At 47.2% G+C, this 23,175-nt stretch overlaps 1 protein-coding gene across 1 annotated transcript in view; it reads left to right on the top strand.

Annotated features, from left to right (window-relative positions):
- TET3 (tet methylcytosine dioxygenase 3) overlaps window positions 1-23,175 on the top strand; it is a 101,511-nt gene that overhangs the window by 40,147 nt on the left and 38,189 nt on the right. The window contains 1 exon segment of the mRNA XM_021087365.1: window positions 11,332-13,459. Within this exon segment, the coding sequence (XP_020943024.1) occupies window positions 11,332-13,459 (2,128 nt within the window).

The raw sequence follows: 23,175 nt of genomic DNA, 5'->3' as shown, positions 1-23,175 counted from the left end.
GCCTGGCTGGGGACTGATGGGGGCTTTTCTGGCTCTGGGACGTGCAGTGCGTGGCTTGAGCGATGGCCCTGGTGACTGGGGCGCTGTGGGGGCGCGCGTGTGTGCGTGTGTGTGTGTGTGTGTGTGTGTGTGAGCGCGCGCGCGCGTGTTGCGGGAGGCGGGCTCTCTTGCTGTCTGGCTGAGGGGCCGCCTCTGCGTCCTGACCTGCTTCTCGCGCGCTGGCGGCCCCTCCGAGGCAGCTGCTGCGCCTTTCGCCAGGCCTCAGATGTGGTCGGCTCCGTTTCCTCCCGCTGGCCTCGGGCCGCCGCCGCTGGAGGCAGGGGCTTCCGTGTGGAGAGCGGGCTCGGCTCGGCTCCTCCCCGCCCCCACCGGAGGCCGCCTGAGGGGAGGGGCCGCGGCTCCCAGCACCCGGCTCCCGGCGGGTTACCAAGAACTTTGGGCGGGTGGGGGAGTCTAGGCTCAGCGCCCCATCTCAGCCAGACCCCCGCCTTCCCCTCCCAGAGTGCTGCTCATCTGTGTGTGTCACACAACTCTCTAGCAACTGAGCAAGAAAGTGCACCCACAAATTCCTTTCCCTGCGGCGCCCCTCGAGTCTTTGTGCGGAGGCACAGTTTGCGCACAGTTTCAGATGTGTGGTAGGCACTGTGTTCTTAAATTTTCCCCTCCAAATACAAATGTGATACCTACGATAAATTCTGGAGATTGTGAACAAGAAAATACACCCATTCCCTATCACCCAGAGATGAGCCCTGTTAGCATTTCCGCATATTTCCCTTGGTGTTTTGTATGTGCACACAGACATGCATTGTTAATGGAATTGAATTTTTAAATTGGGCAATATTTCAAATCTTTTTTTTCCACTTCAAGTAACGTCAACAGTTCCCCCGTCATAAAAACCCTCAGAAAGCATCTATGTACAAGTACATTGTTGAGTTTCATTTTTTTTTCATTGAAAACATTTCTCTGTTTTTATGTTCTATATCACTTTAAGGAGGCATATAGCCACTGATGGAATATTACATATTATCATTTTTCCCATGTGTCTTTGAAACATTGACTTAGTGTTTTATGTGTTAAACAGGTGAAGCATAATAATAAATGCATGTAAACTCCCTAGTACCTATATTAAGAACTAGAATTTTGCTAACATTACTGAAACCACCTGGCTGTTTCCCCAGCCCAATCCTCTTCTTCAGTTGGTATTGGAGGTATAAGCCGCCAGCCTACACCACAGCCACAGCAATGCAGGATCTGAGCTGCATCTGCACCTACACCACAGCTCACAGTTGTGACCCACTGAGTGAGGCCATGGTTTGAGCCTGTGTCCTCATGTATGCAAGTCAGGTTCGTTAACCACTGAGCCACCACGGGACCTCTGTTTTCCCTTGCTTTTTAAAGTCTTAATTACATATGTTTGTATTCTCACACAGTACCTTTATATGTGCTTTTTCCTTTGAGCTTTTTAGAGTTGGTAGACTATATACAGTCTTTTGATGCCCACTCTGTGGTTGGTAGGCACCTAGAATATTTCCACAGTTTGGTTTTTATGAGTAATGCTGCTGTGAGCATTTGTGTACACATTTCCTGATGCACATATGCAAAGTTTCTTCTGGAGAGAATTGCAGGATCATAGGGTGTGTGGACATTTAACATTAAAAGATGGTACCACAGACCTTTCCAAAATGGTTGTTTTGCCCTCTGCATGTGGTATATAAGAAAAAGTTCCTGCTAAATCCCACCAGCATTTGGTATCAGACTCAAATACCCTTTGTTGGTGCCTACTGCGTACCTGGTACTGTGGTACATGTTCTTCAAGTGTTGTTTAATCCTCCTGACCACCCTGAGAGGTTAGTCGGTAATGCTGTTAACCCTTGATTTTCAGGTAAGGAAACAGAGGCACAGAGAGGTCAACTTTTAACCCCAGATTTACAGATTTAAAAAAAAGGAGGAACAGAGAGGTTAATTAACTTGTTCAAGGTCACACAGCTAGTAAGTGGTGGGGGCAAGATTTGAACTAAACCTTCTTGCTCTTAAATTCTTCGTAATGGCTGTAGAACAGAATCTCACTGCAGTCTTATTTTATATTTCTGTTTTCTAATGAAGTTGTGGTTTTTACTTATGTTTATTCCTCATTCTCCTTCCATGAAAAAACATTTTAAAACTATTCCGCTACTGTTGGAGCATATTGTAATTCTTTACTGTTAATGCTTCAGGGAAGATCTTTGGCACATGTAATTTTAAAATTTCTTCTGTGGTCCAATTTTGTTTGCATTTCCTTAAGTGAGATTAAGCGTACTTGGTGGTTAAAAGTGGCTGTGTTCTTTTGGATTGCTCTGTGATACTGGGGAAGTTATTTAACCTCTCTGTTCAGTGTCCTCATCTATGGAGGTGAGGCTCTACCCTCTAGGCGTTTATGATGACTGGAGAGGTAATGAGCATGCAGTGATGAGTGGGATACTCGGCCTCTGGTAAGGGGGTCCCATCATAGCTCTGTAGAGACTTTTCCTAGTTCCTCCTTTTCTTTTCCTTTCTTCCCTGAAACCACATTAATTACTCTCCGATCCAAGGCATGAACAATCACAGTCCTGTGCTTCTGCCAGATACGACGACCTCAGGGAATTAGCCTCATTTCAGCTTCTTCCTGAGCATAACCCTAGCCACTGAGAGACTTACTCTATCTGTCCATTTTGTAGTAGGAAAAAAGTTAGATTTTTTTTTCCCACCTAATATGGTACATGGAAATTCCCAGGCCAGGGATCAAACCTGAGCTACAGTCGTGACAACACCAAATCCTAACTTCTAGGCCACTAGGGAATTAAAAAAAAGTTATATTTGATTTGATTTGATTGATTTTGGGGGGCCTCATCCATCACATATGGAAGTTCCTACCCCAGGGATTAAATCTGAGCCACAGCTGTGAGAACACAAGATCCTTTAACCCACTGCACTGCAGCGGAAACTCCAAAAAAAGTTAGATTTTAAAATGTTTTATTGATATGTACATAGTAACCACAAGAGACGTTACCTACCCCACTTCACACAAGGATACCCACTTTTACACGTGGCAGTCTCTAGATGTTAGATATAACTCTTGAGATTTGCTGTCTGCAGAGAGAGCTCAGATGCAGAGAGTGCAGACATGGGCTGGGTTAGCCAGCATGTACACACACACACACACACAAACACACTCCCTCTCATATTCACTCCTGCAGAAACAGGCAGATGTGTACATCCTCTGAAAGGGTTCCCCTAAAAGTCTCTTTCCCTACTTACAGATTTGTGTCATCACTACATCCTTGAAGGAGAGAATTCTCTTAAGAGATGAATAATTGATCAGCTGCCGATGGAACATGCCATAAACACAACCCCTGTGCTATTAGAGGGGGTAGGGCCATCCATTGGAAGAAATTGGTTTTATGTGGAGGTGGCTACTGAACCCTGGAACTGGGGAAAAGGGTGGAGCTGGAAAGTAGCCGTTGAACGGCTGATGGAAGAGCAGAGAGGCTGAGACGGTGATGTGGGCAGCTGGGAAAGTGCAGGGTTGGCACTTGCTGGCCAGCTGGGCGGGGAGCAGCCACCCCTATCTTGGAGTCCTGTGAGAGTTCATTCTTGGAGACTCCACTGTATAGGATGTGCCCCGACAGTGGCCCTGCCTCCTGGCCACTGGCCTTTGTGGAGCCTGCCTGCAGGCTTATTCATCCTGACTTAGACATGCTTCTTCCAACGTAGTATACAACTGATGGACAGCAGGACAGCCCTCAGGACTCTGCCTCGTCTCGTGTCCCCTTTCCTAGAGGCCCTAAGAAGGCCAGTCAGGGAGCACTTGGATCTTTCACTGTATTGGTCTTTATCTTTCAGCCTTCCTTCCTTTTCCCTTTATGGGAGGATTGCCCGTCTGTTTTCGTGTGTTGGTGTTCTGAATCAGGAAAGACTTGGAAAACCTGGTGCCGTGTCTGTGCCTTTCACTGCGTTATGAATAGGATGAGATGTTTGGGGTGGGGCTTCACACTTCTGCAGCCTTTCCTGCATGCAGGGGTTCTGGAGCCCCTGGGGTGGGGAGGGCAGGCTCTCGCTGTTGTTGAGCATCTGCAGATGTCTGAGAGACCAGCTATGGGGCATGGGGAGCATCGAGAGGAGTTGGCTGTAGAGGGGGAGGAATGGGACCCTGGAAGTCCTGACCAAGCAGGGTATAAGGCCAGATTCTGACAGGGGTTCATTCCTGGGCCCTGGAGGAAGACCTGGAGTCTTCTGCAGGTGAGAGTTGTGACTGCAGGTGGTGACATTGTACGTACATGCCAACCCTTAATGCAGTAGGTGAGGGGTTAGGTCTCTAGGCTCTGAGAAGGGCATTTATCTGCCTGTCTTCCAGTACAAACCCTGCTGCCTACCCCTGGTGAGGCAAGCACACCCATAGCCTGTCCAGGCCAAGCCTGGGATGGGCTGGAGCTTTCCCAGGGATGCTGTGGCAGGGAAGAGACCTGGTAAGGTAGGCTGTGTGGGTCCCAGGGAGGGCAGGCCAGGGTTTTGCTTCTGGAAGGGGCAGCATAGACACCTTCGGTGGGCCTCTCTGGAGGTGGACGGAGGGCAGCCTGTTTTAGGATCACTGGTCAGCTTCCCAAGTCCTACATGGCAAAGACATTCCTGATGGCATTGGCAGCTTTGCAGGCCTCTACCGTGTGCGCCACTAACTGCCCAGCTCCTGCAGGCCACGTCTCAAAGCTGAGGGGGTGAAGAGGCTTGTACCAGCCAGGTCCTAGGAAGAAGCAGCAGCAGACCTTCAAGAACACATCCTGAGCCCTCTGTCAGGTTCTGAAGGTGTAATGGAAGCCTTGTCCCCTGGGAGCTTTTACAGTGTGGCTGGTCATCCTGTCTTAGAAAAGGATCCCCAGCAGAAGGTGGCTGTGCGTGGTGACTATGTCAGGTTTGCTTCAGATCCGTGGTGGGCAGGACTGGTCCAGGAGGACTTTATCAGGAGGGGATTGGTTCTGTTCCTTGTCCCACCTCCTCCATTGAATCAGCTGCCTCCACAGTCCTGCTTCATTCCCATCTCTCTGCTGCTAAGTTCAGGTGTTTGTTATCACTCCTCTGGACGACGGCCTTAGTCTCTGCACTGGTCTTCAGGCCACCAGCCTTAAACTCTGCCGTGGGCACTCCATGGGAACACCTGAATGTCGCTGCTTTGTATTTACACCGAGAGCCACACACCTGCCCTCTCCACACGTGCTCAGGGGATTCCCAGCAGCCCACCCTTCCCTGGGCCCACCAGGCCTTCCCCTGATTCTGTGCCTTTTCCTGTTTGAGTCCCTCCATTCGGAATTCCTCTTCCTCCTCTGCTTCTCCGAAATACCTGCCCATCTTCTGAGCCTCATCTTCTGGGTTGGGAAAACTCGCAAAAACAAGAGAATCAGAAATGCTACAAAATTGGGTTGTGATGATCGTTGTACAACTATAAATGTAATAAAATTCATTGAGTAATTAAAAAAAAGAACAGGAGATTCGGGAGACAGAACTGTTGCAGCTGGACAGAGAGTGTGTCCATTTTATACAGGCTGCACTCCCAGGCCTGTGTCATGTTCTAGGCTTGGAGGCGGCGGGAGGCCAGCCTTGAAGGGGCTTCCTCAGGGCAGTGCTGGCTGCAGCCCAGAGGGGAGTGAGAAGCAAGGGAGAAGGTGTGGCGGGTCCTAGGGGTGAGACATGTCTAGCTGGAATTTAGGGCCTAAACTAGCCTCCATCCTCCTCTACCATTGTCCTGCCTCCCTACCAGTAATCGTCACTAAGAGCTTGACTTCCTTTTCAGTACTCACTGGGTGTTAGAGGGACAGATTTCAGTGTGTTTTTTTAGTATCTCAAATTAGTGTAGAAATATTAAAATGTCTTCCTAAATTGAGCCAAAATCTTCACTCTAAAACTTTACCTGTTTTCTGATTCCACCTCTTAGGGCCACTGGAAACAAGTCTAGTTCTTTTCCCAGATGATAGGCGCTCAGATGTTTAAAGACCTTCTTGAGTCGTGTCTGCTTCAGAACCAAAAAGGACCAGTTCTTTTCATGGTTCTGAACTGTCCTGCTTGCTTTTCTTCTGTGCCCCCTCACAGGTGCAGCCCCAGAGGGCAGCCTGTATTCAGGTGGGGACTGTCCGGGCAGAGCAGGTCTTGTTCCAGTCAGATCCTGTGTATGTGTCCAGCAGCATACGCTTGGGACCTGGTAGTAAACATACATTGTTGTGACCTGCGAGAAAGAGGGAGGGAGAATGGACTAGGAAGATGTGGTATACATATACACAGTGGAATACTACCCAAACATAAAAAAGAACGACATAATGCCATTTGCAGCAACATGGATGGAGCTAGAGATTCTCATACTGAGTGAAGTCAGAAAGAGAAAGACAAGTACCATATGATGTAGCTTATATCTGGAATCTAATATATGGCACAAGTGAACCTTTCCACAGAAAAGAAACTCACGGACTTGGAGAGCAGATTTGGGGTTGCCGAGGGGGAGGGAATGGGATGGACTGAAAGTCTGTGGTTAATAGATGAAAACTATTGCATTTAGAGTGGATAAGCAATGAGATCCTGCTGTATAGCACAGGGAGTTATTCTTGTCACTTACGATGGAACATGATGGAGGATAATGTGAGGAAAAGAATATATATATACATATATATGTGTATGTATATACTGGGTCACTTTGTACAGAAGAAATTTATAAAACACTGTAAATTACAGAACACTGTAAATTAACTATAATGGAAAAACAAAAACCATTAAAAATAAATAAAAAAGAAAAAGAAGGAGGGAGAGATTTGTGTGTCTAGTAAGGGAAAAACTGTTTTGCGAACTTGTCATATGTATACGTACATAATGCATCACGGTGTAAAATGTATTTCTTACTGTGGATTGTAGTAAAAACAAGTTTGAAAAAGCTTTGAGTCATAAGACCCTTTGAAGCTGCCACATCACATCATGTTGCGTATGCCACCAGTTAATCTTCTACCCCTCCTGATTCTGAAGGTACTTGCATGTGCATTACTGTCATTGTTATGTGCTTCTTCCAACTTTGATTTGCACAGATGTGGCTTAGGATCCTATTTACTGTTAGATTTTTTCCCCCCTTGCCTGTTGAGCTTTTAGCACCTGGTCCTATCACTTATGGTTTTATCCCTCCTATTTTCAATATCTGCCTGTTTTCATGAGCGTGCCTTTGCTGTCATTATCAGTATGTTGAACAGGACAGTGCTGAGGACAGAGCCCTGTGGCCGACCATTAAAGACCACGCCCCCTCTGTTGATACACCGCTCGTACTTTGAGCCTGGTCATCAGCCGTTGGTGAGCCAGCCCATGCAGCCTGTAATTCTCCATAGCTGGCCCTCAAAGGGCTCACAGCCAACCTTGTGACACTTGGATGTCGGCAGCCTGATTCGCAAACCCAAATGCCTCCAGGGCCTTGGCAAGTAAGACAGATGAATGAAATGATAATTAATTCAGGCAACTAATAAATAACCCCTGCCTCCTAGCCTTGTTCAAGAAGGCAGTGTGAAATGTGAAGCTGTGGGGGACCTGGGGCTGTAGTCAGTGCTCAGTTGTAGACAGCGTAGCCAGACAGGAGTGTGGATCTTTAAGAAAATCTGGACGTCGTTTGAAATTTGATTTTTTTTTTTTTAACATTGACAAAACAAACAAATAAAAACCAAACAGAAGAGATGTGGCAGATTTGACCTGTGGCCCTAGAGTTGGTGACCTGTCAGCCAGGATGTCTTCTCATGTCCTGGTCCAGTGACTGCATAACACAAAGCACTGAGATTAGTTGAGTGTTGATGGCTTGATGGCCTTCATTGAACCTGACTCCTTGAGGTCCCTTTAGTGCCCGCTTGGAACTCTTCCATAGGCCGCTCTCGGTGTACTGAAAGTTGGGATGACACTTGCTCTTTTCGCACCTGTTGGCACCTGCTCCTGATGGCAGGTTTCTTCTGAGATCACCGGCAGGTGTGAGGAATGTGTCAGAGGGATCCTCTGGCTGGGAAAACTGGAATTTAGTTTCTTAAAGTCTCCCACCCATCTTGGCTTCCCTTTTCTCTCATCTGTATCTACTCTTTCCTTTCTTTTCTTTTTGATCCAAAGAGCATTCGCCTTCCCAGGGAAATCATACCCATGAGAGCGGGCCTAGCACTTCCTTGTTCTTCTTATTCATATACCAAAAATCCGTTTAGGTGTCTTAACCATTTTGGGGAAGCCTCAGCTCATAAAGCATTAGTCTCCCTGACACTGTTTTTATTTATTTATTTATTTATTATTTATTTTCTGCTGTACAGCATGGGGACCAAGTTACACATACATGTATACACTTTTTTCCCTCCCATTGTTGTGTTGTGATGTAAGTACCTAGACATAATTCTTAAGGCTACACAGCAGGATCTCATTGTAAATCCATTCCAAGAGCAATAGTTTGCATCCATTAAGACCAAGCTGCCGACCCCTCCCACTCTCTCCCTCTCCCCCCAGGCAGCCACAAGTCTATTCTCCAAGTCTATGATTTTCTTTTCTGTGGAGATGTTCATTTGTGCTTTGTATTAGATTCCAGTTATAAGTGATATCATATGGTATTTATCTTTCTCTTTCTGACTTGTTTCACTGCGTATGAGAGTCTCTAGTTCCATCCATGTTGCTGCAAATGGCATTATGTCGTTCTTTTTTATGGCTGAGTGGTATTCCATTGTGTATATATACCACATCTTCCTAATCCAGTCGTCTGTCAATGGACATTTGGGTTGTTTCCAGCTCTTGGCTATTGTGAACAGAGCTGCAATGAACATGCGGGTGTATGACACTATTTTTATAAATCCATGCCACTCTCTCGTGTTATGCATGCTCCTTCTGTCTTTTATACATGAGCACATACAGTTGGACCACTTCAGATTTTGTAGCCTTTGCAGTCACGTTAGTTTCGGTCTCTAAGAAGGAAGGAAGGGAGTATGGGGTGATCATCCACATTCCTAGAGGAAAAGTTTTTGTTCCTGGTTCCTAGCTCTGAAGAATAGTCTTCCACCAGGGTCATGGAAAGGCTGGTATATTCCATGGCCCAGGGGTGGGGGTAGCAGGCCCTTCACTGGACTGAGCAGGAAGCACGCAAATCATAAAGATTTGGGTCTTGTCTTGAAGGAACTATCATCTGATGGGGGAGCAGCTGCTCGAATAATAGTAGTAGCAAGTGCTAATAGAGGCCCACACGAGGTGTTGTGGGAACCCTGGGGAAGGAGCCACAGGCCAGTCTGCCACCCAGGTTGGAGAGGAAGGGATGTTGAACTGAAGCATGAAGGATAAGCCAGAGAGACCGCACAGAGGCTGGGAAGGGCATTCCAGGCAATGAGAACTGCATGTGCAGAGCTCAGAACAGCATGTCGGAAAAGCATGGGGATTCTCTGTGGCTGAAAGGAGCGGTGATGAGAATTAGGTGAGAACCAGAGGGTGGAGCCTCTGTTCACCTCCCAAAGGTCTGTTGCAAATCAAATCCCAGCTTCCCACAACCGTTTTGGAGCCCACGTTGGCCATGTTTGACAGTCAAGAGACTAGTATCCTTCTAACCATCTATTTAAGATAGTTTATGTTCTAACTAAGGGACTAATTTCTTTTTTATTTTGATAGAATTTAAAAGCAGAAAAGTTTAGGAAGAATACTTGGGACTCCCATATACCCAAATTGTTTACATTTTGCCTTATTTGCTTTATCATTTTCTCCATGTGTGTATGTTTTTCTTTATGCGTATAACTTTTTTTGAACCATTTGAGATTAAATTGGAGGAACCCTTTATCCCTTAAATGCTTCCCTAAGGACAAGGATGTTCTCTGACATAACCACAGTATAATGGTCCAAGTCAAGAACACGGGGATTGACATGATATGATCTTAGCCACATCCATATTCAGATTTCATCACTTGTCCCAGTGATGTACTTTATAGCTATTTCCCCCCAGTCCAGAATCTAACCCCTGAGCACACATTTTGCTGCCCTGTCTCCTTAGTCTCGGGTCAGCTGGGAGAGATATTTGTCTTTCTTGTCTTCAAAAATTTTGGAGAACAATCTAGGTGCTTTCTAGCATGCCTTTCAGTTTCTCTTTAGCTGATGTTTCCTGGTGATTAGATTTAGGTTATACGTTTTGGCAGGCGTTCTATGTCAACGGTATTATATCCATCTCAGTGTAGCATATCAAGAGGCGCATGATGGTGGTTTGTCCCAGTGTTGGTGATGAGGACAACTTTGATCATTTGGCAAAGGTGGTATCCACTTTTGGTGGCTATCGTGGATTTCTCCACTATAAAGTTACTGTTGTAATTAAGCAATTTTTGAAGAGATGTTTTGAGGCTCTGTATATGTCCTGTGCCTCATCAAGCTTTTGCCATCATTCCTTTCATATTTTTTTATTGACACACTACTGTAAGGAAGAGCTTTCCTTTCTGGTGGGATGAATCTTGCAAACTCAGTTCTGTATCTGTGTATCAGCTTTTAACTTGCTGGACCGGCCCCTGGCCTACTTCCTCTTGTGCTCTCCCCCTTCTGTGCATTTTGGGTGGACATCAGGTGAAATAATAGTGGTTCCTGAGATTGGGAAGAAGCTTGGATCTTCTTCCAAGCACCGACTCACTTGTCTCTGGTGTGACTGGCTGGGTGAAGGGCTAAATGCATGCTGTGTTGGATGATCAGTGTTTCCTCAGGCCTGGGGCTGAGGGTGGGAGCCTCATCTTGTTGGTGCTCTGAGCCAGCCTGGGCTTAAGCGAGGAAGTGATGGGCAGAGAAAAGAACTGTGGGTACCTTTCCCCTGAGAGGCTGTGGCTGACCCGTGGTCCAGGCTGAATTTGTTAGTCAGAGCTGCTCATTCTCTTTCCCTGTAAACACACACACATACACACTTCATGGTTCTGGCACATTGTTATGGATACTTGGTTAGCTTTCTTTTTCCTTCTGTCAAAAAAACAAAGGTTCTGGTGTCACTTTGGTCATTGTGAGTTAAAGACCTTTGTGTGTGTTCCCAGTTGATGCTTGGCTTCAGGGAAGTTTCATCAATGTAAGACTCAAAAAGGATCTGAGCCATAGGGTTAGGATCAGAATTCAGTGTTAGGATCTCTTAAAAATCTGCCTTCTGTTTCTGGGGGGGCAGCTAGCTGGGAAAGGAGGTGTGGGAAGATGAGCTGAGAGGTTCAGGCTCTATCAAGGCAGGGAAGGTTTGCAAGCAAAGCAGTGTTAGCTGTGCCTCTGAGTGTGACGCAGGACAATGCTTCTCAAATATTATGCTCATCTTTCCCCCCATCCCCCACCCTCTTTTTCTCTTTCTCTCTCCAGACAGGCTCAGAGCTCAGCCCAGTTGATGGACCTGCTCCAGGTCAGATGGACTCAGGGCCAGTGTACCATGGGGACTCAAGGCAGCTAAGCGCCCCAGGGGCGCCGGTCAATGGTGCTAGAGAACCTGCAGGACCCAGCCTGCTGGGCACTGGGGGTCCTTGGCGAGCAGACCAGAAGCCCGACTGGGACGCGGCCCCAGGACCAGCTCACACTGCTCGCCTGGAAGATGCCCACGATCTGGTGGCCTTTTCGGCTGTGGCCGAAGCCGTGTCCTCCTACGGGGCCCTTAGCACCCGGCTTTATGAAACCTTCAACCGTGAGATGAGTCGCGAAGCTGGGGACGACAACAGCAGGGGACCCCAGTCAGGGCCCGAAGGCTGCCCTGCTGGCAGTGAAGACCTTGACACGTTGCAGACGGCCCTGGCCCTTGCTCGGCATGGCATGAAACCACCCAACTGCAACTGCGATGGCCCAGAGTGCCCTGACTACCTCGAGTGGCTGGAGGGGAAGATCAAGTCCGTGGTGGTGGAGGGCGGGGAAGAGCGGCCCAGGCTCCCAGGGACTCTGCCTTCTGGTGAGGCTGGCCTCCCGGCGCCAATCAGCAGGCCACTCCTCAGCTCTGAGGTCCCCCAGATCCCACCCCCGGAGGGCCTGCCCCTGTCCCAGAGTGCCCTGAGTATCGCCAAGGAAAAGAACATCAGCCTGCAGACCGCCATTGCCATTGAGGCCCTCACACAACTCTCCTCTGCCCTCCCCCAGCCCTCTCATGCCACCTCCCAGGCTCCGTGCCCCCTTCCTGAGGCCTTGTCCCCTCCCGCCCCCTTCAGATCTCCCCAGTCCTACCTCCGGGCTCCCTCGTGGCCTGTGGTCCCTCCTGAAGAGCACCCATCCTTTGCCCCTGAGAGCCCTGCCTTCCCTCCGGCGACTCCTAGAACAGAGTTTCCCGAAGCCTGGGGCACTGACACCCCACCAGCAACTCCCCGGAGCCCCTGGCCCATGCCCCGCCCGAGCCCCGACCCCATGGCTGAACTGGAGCAGTTGTTGGGCAGTGCCAGTGATTACATCCAGTCAGTATTCAAGCGGCCCGAGGCCCTGCCCAGCAAGCCCAAGGTCAAGGTTGAGGTGCCCTCTTCCTCCTCGGCCCCCTCCCCGTCCCCCACTCTCCAGAGAGAGGCCCCCACGCCATCCTCAGAGCCCAGCACCCACCAGAAGGCCCAGACGGCCCTGCAGCAGCACCTCCACCACAAGCGCAGTCTCTTCCTGGAGCAGGCCCGTGATGCCGCCTTCCCGCACCCCTCGGAGCCTCCTGCCCCCGGCTGGTGGGCACCCCCCAGCTCACGGCCTTCGGACAGACCACCCAAGGAGAAGAAGAAGAAGTCCCTGGCACCAGTTGGAGGTCCCACGGGAACCGACAAAGCCGGCCCTGGGATCAAGCCCGGTGTCCGGAAGCCCATTCAGATCAAGAAGTCCAGGCCACGGGAAGCGCAGCCTCTCTTCCTGCCTGTGCGGCAAATCGTCCTGGAAGGGCTGAGGTCCCCAGCCTCTGAGGATGCGCAGGCACAGACGCCCACCCCCGTCCCCGCCTCACAGGGCTCCGCTGTCCCCCAACCCCCAGAACCTTCTCTTGCGCTATTTGCACCTAGTCCCTCCGGGGACAGCCTGCTGCCCCCTACTCAGGAAATGAGGTCTCCCAGCCCCATGGCAACCCTGCAGCCAGGCTCCGCTGGCCCTCTTCCCCCTGCTGATGACAAGCTGGAAGAGCTTATCCGGCAGTTTGAGGCTGAATTTGGGGATAGCTTTGGGCTTCCTGGCCCCCCATCTGTGCCCATTCAGGACCCTGAGAACCAGCCAACCTGTCTCCCAGCCCCTGAGAGCCCTTTCGCCACCCGCTCTCCCAAGCAGATCAAGATCGAGTCTTCGGGGGCAGTGACTGTACTTTCAACCACCTGCTTCCATTCAGAGGAGGGGGCTCAGGAGGCTACACCCACCAAGGCCGAGAATCCACTCACACCCACCCTCAGTGGCTTCTTGGAGTCACCTCTTAAGTACCTGGACACACCCACCAAGAGTCTGCTGGACACCCCTGCCAAGAGAGCCCAGGCTGAGTTCCCCACTTGTGATTGCGTAGGTAAGTCCGCCTGGGTGTCAGGGAGAGGCATAGGGATATGGCCTGGCGGGCATGGACTTCTAGGCTCTGTCTTTTATCTGTGTCCCAGCCACCACACTAGGGCCTGTGGACACAGAAGTGAGCCCACAAGCTAGTGGAGAAGACATTGAGGGAATCCGATGGTGGTGCTGTGTGGTGTATTGTGGGGCAGTGGAGATTGAGGCGAAGGCATCATGGAAGCCTTCCTGTAGGAGGTGGTGCTTGTGCTGAGGCCCGCAAGGCCATCGAGGAGAAAGGAGACATGCTGGGAAGAAGCAATAGCTTGAGCAACAGCTTGGTGGCTGTGACACGGTGGGGTTTATGTGGACGGCTCTTGGTCTGGGGGTGCAAAGGGGGAGGAGGGTGTGGGGGGATTGAACAAAAGGTGGCTTGCGAAGCAGGCAGGGGCCAGATCTTGCAGGGCCCAGCAAGCCAAGGTCAGGAGTTTGACTTGATCTCATTGGTAAATAGGTAGTGAGCAAGTAAGGACCTGTTGTCACTTTGTGCTTCTCTAAGACTGTTCTGGCTTATGGCGGGGAGACAAGATTGGCAAGGGAATCAGTGAGAAAGGTGTTGCCATGAGCCAGGCACAAAGTAGCAAGGGCCTGCACTGAAAGAGTGGGTGGGCAGGGACCATGGAGTAAGTGGCCTCTGGGGGAGGAGGGCGTGTGGAGAGGAGGACAACTCGGGTCTCTGCCCCGGTTGTCATGGTCACTGTGAATGGGCATGCGGACAAGTGATGAGCTCTGTTTGGACCGGCTGAGTTTGAAAGTGCGGAGAGGCTGGAGTTGCAGGTTTGGGTGTCCTTAGCGTAGTGCTTGAAGCTATGGTATGGGAAGGAGCACTGAGGAATTGGGTCTGTTTCTGAGCCTTGCCTTCTGGAATAAAGCGGAGCCCCTGGCCTCTGAGGACTGCTTCCAGGGACCTCCACTTTCTCAGAGTGGGGGTCGCTGCTGATGTCTTGATGAGCCCCAGGTCCACCCTGGGCCTTGACTCTGTGCTGCTCACTGAGTGTTCTGAGGGAGAAGTTTGTGTTTCAGATGGTGGCAGGAAACACGTTGATGCTCTTGTGATTTTATGATACACAGACAGGTCTTAGGAAAAGGCTGTCTTCTCTGCTCATTTAAATGCACTGACATTAGGCCAGTTGTGTGATGTGTCAGATGTTCTATCCCCGTTGGTAAGGAGACGCTGGGCTGTCCTGCCCACGCCAGCTACCCCAGGCCCCTGGGTACAAGATAGCAGGGCCAGTGACAGTCACTTAGGGGACAAGGAAAAGTTGGCCTGGGGGTGAACAGATGTGCAGTGTCCTGCCAGAGGCTCACAGACGTCGGAGATTATGGTTTCCACCGAGGGCTGACTTCATTATTGGGTTTAATAACGATGTGACTTTGAAGGCCCCTTATTTCCCAGTGTTTGAGACAGGCTTGTTCTGATCGCAGGAATTGGGCTTCCCTTTTCTCTGCGTTTGTATGTGTCTGGCCCATCTTCCTTGTGCTCACAGCTTCATTTGCTGTTTCTCCCCGTCCAGGGTAGGAAATATCCTTGCATAGATAGGGCTGAGGACAGAGTTGGTCCATAATACATTTTTTTCACTTAAAACTTTTTTTTTTTTGAAATAATAAAATTTTAATTGTGGAATTCAGGTATTTGGATAATACATTTGGTGAAACTAGTTTTATTTTTATTTGAATTTTAATCCCATCACTACCTCATGCCTAAAATGAAAGTGATAATAGTACCACCTCACCAGGACTGATCTGAGGACTAAATTAGTTTCAATGAGTAAAGCACCTAGGGCTGTGTCTGGCCCATAAGAAGCATTATAAGAGTGCTTTGCTGTTATCATCCTCTCGAGTACAATAAAGCAAGAAAAAGATGTAAAAATAGACACGTTAGGAAGGAAAAAAAGGGTTGGCTGTTACTATATTCATCAGTTATTTATTGATTACTGATGACCCATAAGATAAAAATTAAGAGGAATGGTTCAGACAATAAAATACCCAGTTGCCCATTCAGCAGGTGCCTGTGCTGCCATGTGGAAGAGGCTGAACAGTAGAGTGCCCTGAAACACTAGACTCTGTTGTCATTATGGAAGGTAACGTTTTCCTGAGGAAGCTGGCTTTGCAAAACTGTAGTGAACACAGATGGGGAGAGGTGAGTAGGCAGCCACTCCAGCCTGAGAAACAGGAGCACGTCTAGGAGCAGAAGGGAGCAGGCTCACAGGACGTTAAGGCTACTAGCCCTGTGTGGACCCAAACCTTCAGTGTTCTTCCGTGTTCCTTAGGTCAGAGGAGCGTCCCAGCAGAGGGAACAAGTCTCAGCTTGAAACTAGTGAGCAAAAGCACAGGCAGTCAACTGTCAGCATCAGAGAAACCCAGAGTGGCAATGCTGGCAACCTGGTGCCTTGGCAGGCAGAGGAGTAGTGGGGGCAGTGGGCAGGAGATAAGGGGAGCTGACACCAGCAACCATTTATTGCTCCGATTTGTGTGTTATTTATATGTAATACAGGTAAATGAATCTGTATCTAATGCTAAACAAAGAATTAGAACCAGACCTACCTTGTATTGTTAAATGTTAAATTATAGGAAAATGCTAAGGTCAAAAGAGCAGACACAAAAGGGTATTTAAATGGTCAGCTCACCTAGGTTTAAAAAAAAAAAAATGGGAAAAGACTAGGAAGAAATACTTCAACAGTGATTGTGTCTCTGGTCAGACTATGGATGACTTCCCCCTCACATAGTTTCTGAATTTTCTCTTAGGAAATTCATATTTTATGTGTTATGTATACATATCAAGAAATATTTTTGAAAGTCCATCCTCCTAGTAGAAGTAGCACAGCAGATGGGTTGGTGAAGAGTGATAACCTTGTGGCAGGAGACCAGTTAGAAAACTGTTGAGAATGATAGCAACAACAGTAATAGTCCTAGTCGATGACACATTCTGTTCCAGGCATTGTGCCCAGGGTTTTACCATCACTACCTCATTTAATCTCCTCTAACATCTCTATGAGGTGAAGGTACTGTCAGCAGTCCCATTTCAGTGATGAAGGAAAAATCAGATTCAGAGATTTACCCAGGTCGTGGAGCTAGCAGATGGTGGGTGGGAGATTTGAACTCGGGCAGTTGGACTGCTCCCTACCAGGCCATACCATGAGTAAAATTGTTTGGCTGAGAAATGAGTCCAGCTAAAGCAGTGGTATTAGGAGTAAAGAGGGCCAAAGAAGAAAGGATCCACTTGGAAACCGTTTCTAGAGGTGCAGAGGTTCGTGTTAGGGGAAGCCTGCATCAGCTGGTGTGGCTGAACGTGTCTTTGGGAGCTCAGGCTCAGGACAAGAGTTGGGAAAGAAGCTTGTTCACTCTGGGATTACTGTCACATAGGAGCTGTCTCCTATTCGAGAAACCCAGTAGAGAACTACAGTCGTCAGTAGAGAGGTGCAGATTGCAGGTCACTATAAGGGAGAATTTTCTAGAGACATGACAGTGAAATTTGGAGATGCCATTTAGCAGCCCTAACAAATGACTAAGTATGGCAACAACCTTATAAAAACATGAAAGGTCTTACAGAATAGCAAAAGAAACCTAATATTCAAGCTCCATGGTGATTTTTGCCAGATAAGCAATTTTGGCCAACTTGGGCATCCCCAGGTAACCAAAAACCCAAACACAAAGAACATTGTTTTACACGTGCATGAAGATAATGGGTTTTCTGAAGGTATGGATGGGATTCACATGTACTAGTTCTCTGAATCTTGAAATGCTGAATTAAAGGTACCCCTTGAAGCTTCAAAGAAATAAATGTAAAAGACATGAAAGGAAATGCCTTACTCCAGAAGGGTAGTATGATGTGGGTAGTATGATATGTATAGGCTTGAGAAAACATAGCACAGGGTGAAGTTCTGTATTGAGTTATTGGGAGAAGAGAGTTTCGATGCATTTCTGCTATTTTGAGGCATACGTCCGCGATTCCCCTAATCACCCCTTAACCATCCCGTGACACCGCAGTCAGAGGCAGGATGATGAGCTGCAGCAACTTGTGGCTAGGTCCTTTATGTATTTTATCTATTCTCAGAAATGGGGACATTCACACCGAGAGCCAACTGAGGACATGGAATGAGTCCAGATGATGTTTTAGTGGGAAAAGCATCCTTTGAGATCATCTGATCATCATTTTATAGACAAGGAAACAGGTCTGTGTTAACTTTTAAGTCTTGTCCTGATGTCTCTGAGGAACCGTCCACAGATAGCTGGAGCCCTTTAAGCGGAGCAAAAGCAGGAAGTTAGGAGACAGATTTTAGAGGTTGTCTTCAGAAGAGTATTGTGTTTTTATCCAGTTGGTCATCCTGCCCTAAATAAGTAGCCATATCATCTCCTTTGCCTGAAATATGGGGAAAGTTTGGGTGAGGGAGGGATGTGGTCCCGCAAATGTGGCTGACAACAGTATCCGCTGGGTCACTTCCAGAGGAACCACAATTCTGAGTGGAGGACACAGAGATTTAGCCCTGTGTACAGTGAAGTGAAGTTCACTTGCTGTAGTTTTTCTAAGATTCTACTTTCTTCCCTTGCATTCAGTTGGATATGAAGAGGAACTTCATGTCTTTTAAATATATTTTGTCAGCAGACTATTTGGACACCAGTATAAAGTGGGGAGTCTGACTCTGGATGGGAAAGTATCAAAGAACTTCCTGGAGGGGGTGATTCTGAGTTGAGTTTTAAAGGATATGTAGAGGTTAAGCAGATTGATAGGGAGAAGGTAGAGTGCTCTAGGCAAAGGGACATGATGATTATGGCGATGGAAACTACATGAAAAACCACACAAAGATGTGGAGATGAGAAAACATGGAGAAATACAAGTCGTTCTGGTATGACTGGTGTGTTAGATGAAAGACTGGGAGTGGCTGGAGGAGAGAGTTTCAGGGGAAGGGGGTGATACCAAAGGCAGAGAAACCAGTCTGCAAGCCTGGGCAAGAACTGATGCAAGCCTGAAGTACGAATGATACCAAGTAGGCGGGAGGGAAGGAGGGCTGGGGAAGAGAAAGAAGAAGAGAAAGAATTAACTGGCCTATGACCTGGTGAAGGTAGGAGTAAGGAAGAGTAGTCACAGATGACTCCTGAGGTTTCAGGTCGGGTGACTGTGTAGATGCGGGTTGCCGTTCACCAAGATTTGAAGTACAGGGCAAGTTTGGGCGTTTGCCTTTGAGATGTCTGTGGGACCAGCAGGTGTACATCTGGTTCGATCTGGGAACTGATGGTAGCTGAAGTCTCAGTTATACATCTACCACCAGGCTGATGTGTAGACCAGAATGGAGGATACTGACTTTTGGAATCAAGAATCTCAGGCAGGCGGCCGTGAAGGAGGTGTGGAAGAGAAGTGGGAAGAAGTTGAGAAGAAGGTGGGTTAGAACAAAGAGTTTGCGAGGGCTAATAGCATCAGTACTGAAGAAAGGTCAAGGTTTAACGCTGGATTCTTCTTTGTCTTACATGACTTGTTATTATATGCATACTAGTCTTCTCAGTTAAATCCCAGGTTCCTTAACAACAAGGACAGAAGAGTTCCCATCGTGGCTCAGCGGGAACAAATCCGACGAGTATCCATGAAGATGCAGGTTCAATCCCTGGCCTCGCTCAGTGGGTTAAGGATCCGGCATTGCCGTGAGCTGTGATGTAGGTCGCAGACACAGCTCGGATCCTGCGTTGCTCTGGCTGTGGTGTAGGCTGGCAGCTGCAGCTCCGATTGGACCCCTCTCCTGGGAACCTCCATATGCTGCTAGTGTGGCCCTAAGAAAGAAAAAAAAAAAAAAAAAGAGCAGGGGTGGAATGTATTTCTAGAGCATCTAGACTGGTGCTGAGCATATGGTAGTGCTCTACATAATTTTTGGTCAACTGTCAACCTTATTCGCCTCCATATTTAAATTCTACAGACAGGTTTGGGCATGCTCTCCTTACCTGTCATCTTTGTCATCAGTAGGTGTGCCGTTGTTATGAGTTTTTCTACTACCAGCAGGCCCATCATGAACTCACAGGCAGATGACCTGAGATTTTAGTTTGAAAAATTTCATCTGGCCCAACCATCTACCTGCCCTCAGTGTGGATTTGTGATTGCCAGGAGGCAGCGTTCTAGCAATCACTTCTTGACTGTCATGGAAGTGGAATTAGTTGTAGAAGCTTAAACTGTTTGGCGTTAAGTCCACTAAAATTACATCAAGAATTATTAGGCATTACATAGAATTGTTTGGAATAAGAAGATGGGTACAGTTAAACCTTTGTGTGATCTTGACATCTATGGGTTAATTGTATACCAGTTATCAACCAACTCTCTGTATCAATGTCATAAAAAAAAAGAAAGCATTTATTTTATCTGTATCTGGCCATCAGGTTCCCCACCTGGAAAGTGTGGGTGCCTTAGTGTCTGTGTAGAGAGGCAGTGGAAAAGTGGAAGGTACTTTTAGAAGTGAAGGGCCCGTCTTTCTGTTAGGCAGTGATGAGTAGTTTCTTGTGTTTAGTATCTCTTGCTCATAGCACAAAGGATATATTTCATTCTCTCCCCAGTCTAGTGCAAAAGTGGAGCAGAGCATATTTTTCTATTTTAATGAGTATTAAAATTAAGTGCACAGGGCGCAAAAAAAAAAAAAAAAAAAAAAAAAAGCACCTAGAGCCACATAACCAGCATTTTCTCAAAAATTGGATTTTGCTCTCCTGAGCTCTACCCCAGAGCTTTCCACCATGTATTTTAGGAAAAAATGTCACTTCTCCCACAGCTTAAAGGAAGACATAAAACAGGTTTTACTTTAAGAAGGGTTGAGCCATTTCCTCGTCCTGTCACTTTACGTGTATGGAGAAGGAAGAAATATTACACTGGAGACTAAAAGGAAAAATGGTGATTTAACAGCAAGATAGCAAAATACTCTTTTCCTGAAACCTGGCGAAAGGAACCAAGAGAAACAAACACAGTTTCATCAACTGAAATTTGGAAATACCCTCTTCTTAAACTATGAATTCCAAGAGCTATGTGCCAGATTAAGATCAATTTAAATTGAAATAAAGGATGACATGGGGCATATACAACTCCCATTGTTGGGAAAAACAATAGTAGAGGCTCAGAAGGACCCAACAACTTGGAGAGATGGGCTGGAGACCACCCACCTAGAAGGCATGCACTCTAGAAAGTCAGGAGTGCAAACAGACTTCTCTTCCTGCTGCTCCAGCTTCTGATGGGGATAAGGTCTGGGGTGAGGACAGTTGGCTGGAGAGATGTGAAGTCATGTCTTAGGAGCCAGCTTTGTAGTTGAGGGCCAGTAGCACCAAACAAAGACCATTGTGCAGAGAAAAATATTTGCTGAACCACCAAACAAAAATTCTGCAAACCATGAGGCTTTCTTTTAACTTTAACATCTTATCAGAGTGACCAGCCCACTTCCAAACGAGAATATAAACCAAAATCTTAACATGAGGACAGAACACAACCCAAGCCTCCCCACACAAACATGCATACAAATTAGGAGGCATCAGCCCCAGCAAACAGGGCATAGAGGTGAAATTTCCCTATTGGAGCTGTCCAGAGCCATCCCCAGGTCTGCCTTTCCCCCTTCAGCCTGCTGAACTTTCAAACTAATAATTGAAACCTCTACAGCATCTAATTCTCTAAGCTTAATTTCTAAGGGAAGAATGAGCAGTGTCCAGGTAGGATTAGGAGATTCTGCCCATTCTAGTTCTGGGCAAACAGAGTCTAGACCAGTGGCTTTCCACTGAGGGCTGTTTTATGTCCCTCCTCACCCCAGGGGACATTCGTCTGAGGACAGGTTTGGTTATCACAACTAGTGTGGTTCTACTGGCATCTAGTGGGTAGAGACCAGGGATGCTGTTAAACATTCTACAATGCACAGGACAGCCCTCACCCCAAAAAGATTTATCTAGTCCAAAGGGTCAGTAGTGTCTATGGGGACAAAGCCAGGAGATCGCCTTCCTCCATTGAAAGATTAATTAACAAGCAGACAAAAAACCCAACGTGCAACCCATTCAAATTCATAGGGAAAAGCAGAGGAATGAAATATAACATTCAAATGAAGACTTACATTAGAAAAGACAAGAAGAGTTTGAACAACTGATTTATACCTTTGAGGAAATTGACTAAAATGTTCACTGTAAAACCAGAAATGAAATATGAGGCACTAGAAGACAGTTACAAAGAAGTCATAAGAGGTATGGATGAAACTGCAGAAGAAGTGTGCTGTTTCATCACAAAGCACTTACAGTGCACTAAAAGTTACAGAAAGCAGAATCAGAGTTCCAGAAAAAGCAAATCAGTGAGGAAGAGGGCCAGGCTTGAAAGATCACTCCAAAGCAGAAGAAAATAGAAATGAACATCATCAGAGTGGAGATAAGGGGTACAGAAGAGAGACAGGAGGGATCGTCCACAGATTCATTCTGTCAGGAATGTTGGGAACATTCACTAGTGTTCCCAGCAAAGATCACAGAACGGAATCGAACAAAAGCAAGAGTCAAAGATAAAATAGAGGAGTTCCCGTCGTGGCACAGTGGTTAACGGATCCAACTAGGAACCATGAGGTTGCAGGTTTGATCCCTGGCCTTGCTCAGTGGGTTAAGGATCCGACGTTGCGGTGAGCTGTGGTGTAGGTCACAGACGTGACTTGGATCCGGCATTGCTGTGGCTCTAGCGTAGGCCAGTGGCTCCAGCTCCGATTAGACCCCTAGCCTGGGAACTTCCATATGCTGCATGAGCAGCCCTAGAAAAGTCAAAAAGACAAAAAAAAAAAAAAAAAGATTAAATAGAATTTTTTTTTTTTTGGCCGCACCTACAGCATGCAGAAGTTCCAGGGGCAGAGATCAAACCTGTGCCACAGCCGTGGCTCCAGCTACGGCAAAGACAATGCCAGATCCTTAACCCACTAAGCCACCATGGAACTCCTAGAAAACGTTTTTGGAATGGAAGAAGATAAAAATCAACAGATAACGATCCAGATGAACTTACTGAATTTCAAGGATGGAGCATTGCCTCCAAATAAGTTAACCTAAAATTAAGTTGATCACACGTACTTGTTTTTTTTTAAGGTTTTTTTTTTTTTTTTTTACTTTTAAAAATAAACTTTAAAAAAACACTCTCTTCACTGAAATACGTATAAGAAGGTATATAAGGGAGTTCCCGTTGTGGCGCAGTGGTTAACGGATCCGACTAGGAACCATGAGGTTGTGGTTCGGTCCCTGGCCTCACTCATTTGGTTAAGGATCCGACGTTGCCGTGAGCTGCTCGGATCTGATGTGGCTGTGGCTGTGGTGTGGGCTGGCAGCTCTAGCTCCTATTTGACCCCAAGCCTGGGAACCTCCATATGCTACGAGTGCAGCCCTAAAAAGAAAAAAAGCAAAAAAAAAAGAAGGTATGTAAATCCTAAGTACACCTCAGAGAAACTGCAGGTTCAGTTCCAGACCACTGAGGTAAAGTGGACATCATGTTAAATAGCAGGTCACATGGATTTTTTTGATTTGAATTTTGGTGCATATAAAAGTCGTCTTAAAAAAGTAAAAGTTGTATTTATACTGTACTCTATTAAAGGTGTCATAGCATTATGTCTAAAAAACATTTATGCCTTAATGAAAAATATTTTATTGCCAAAAAATGCTAACCATCATCTGAGGTGTCAGTGAGTTGTAATCTTTTTGCGATAGTAACATTAAAGATCACTA

This window comes from Sus scrofa, chromosome 3, assembly GCF_000003025.6.
Source record: "Sus scrofa isolate TJ Tabasco breed Duroc chromosome 3, Sscrofa11.1, whole genome shotgun sequence".
Taxonomy (NCBI): domain Eukaryota; kingdom Metazoa; phylum Chordata; class Mammalia; order Artiodactyla; family Suidae; genus Sus; species Sus scrofa.
This window is presented reverse-complemented; position numbering and strand designations above follow the sequence as displayed.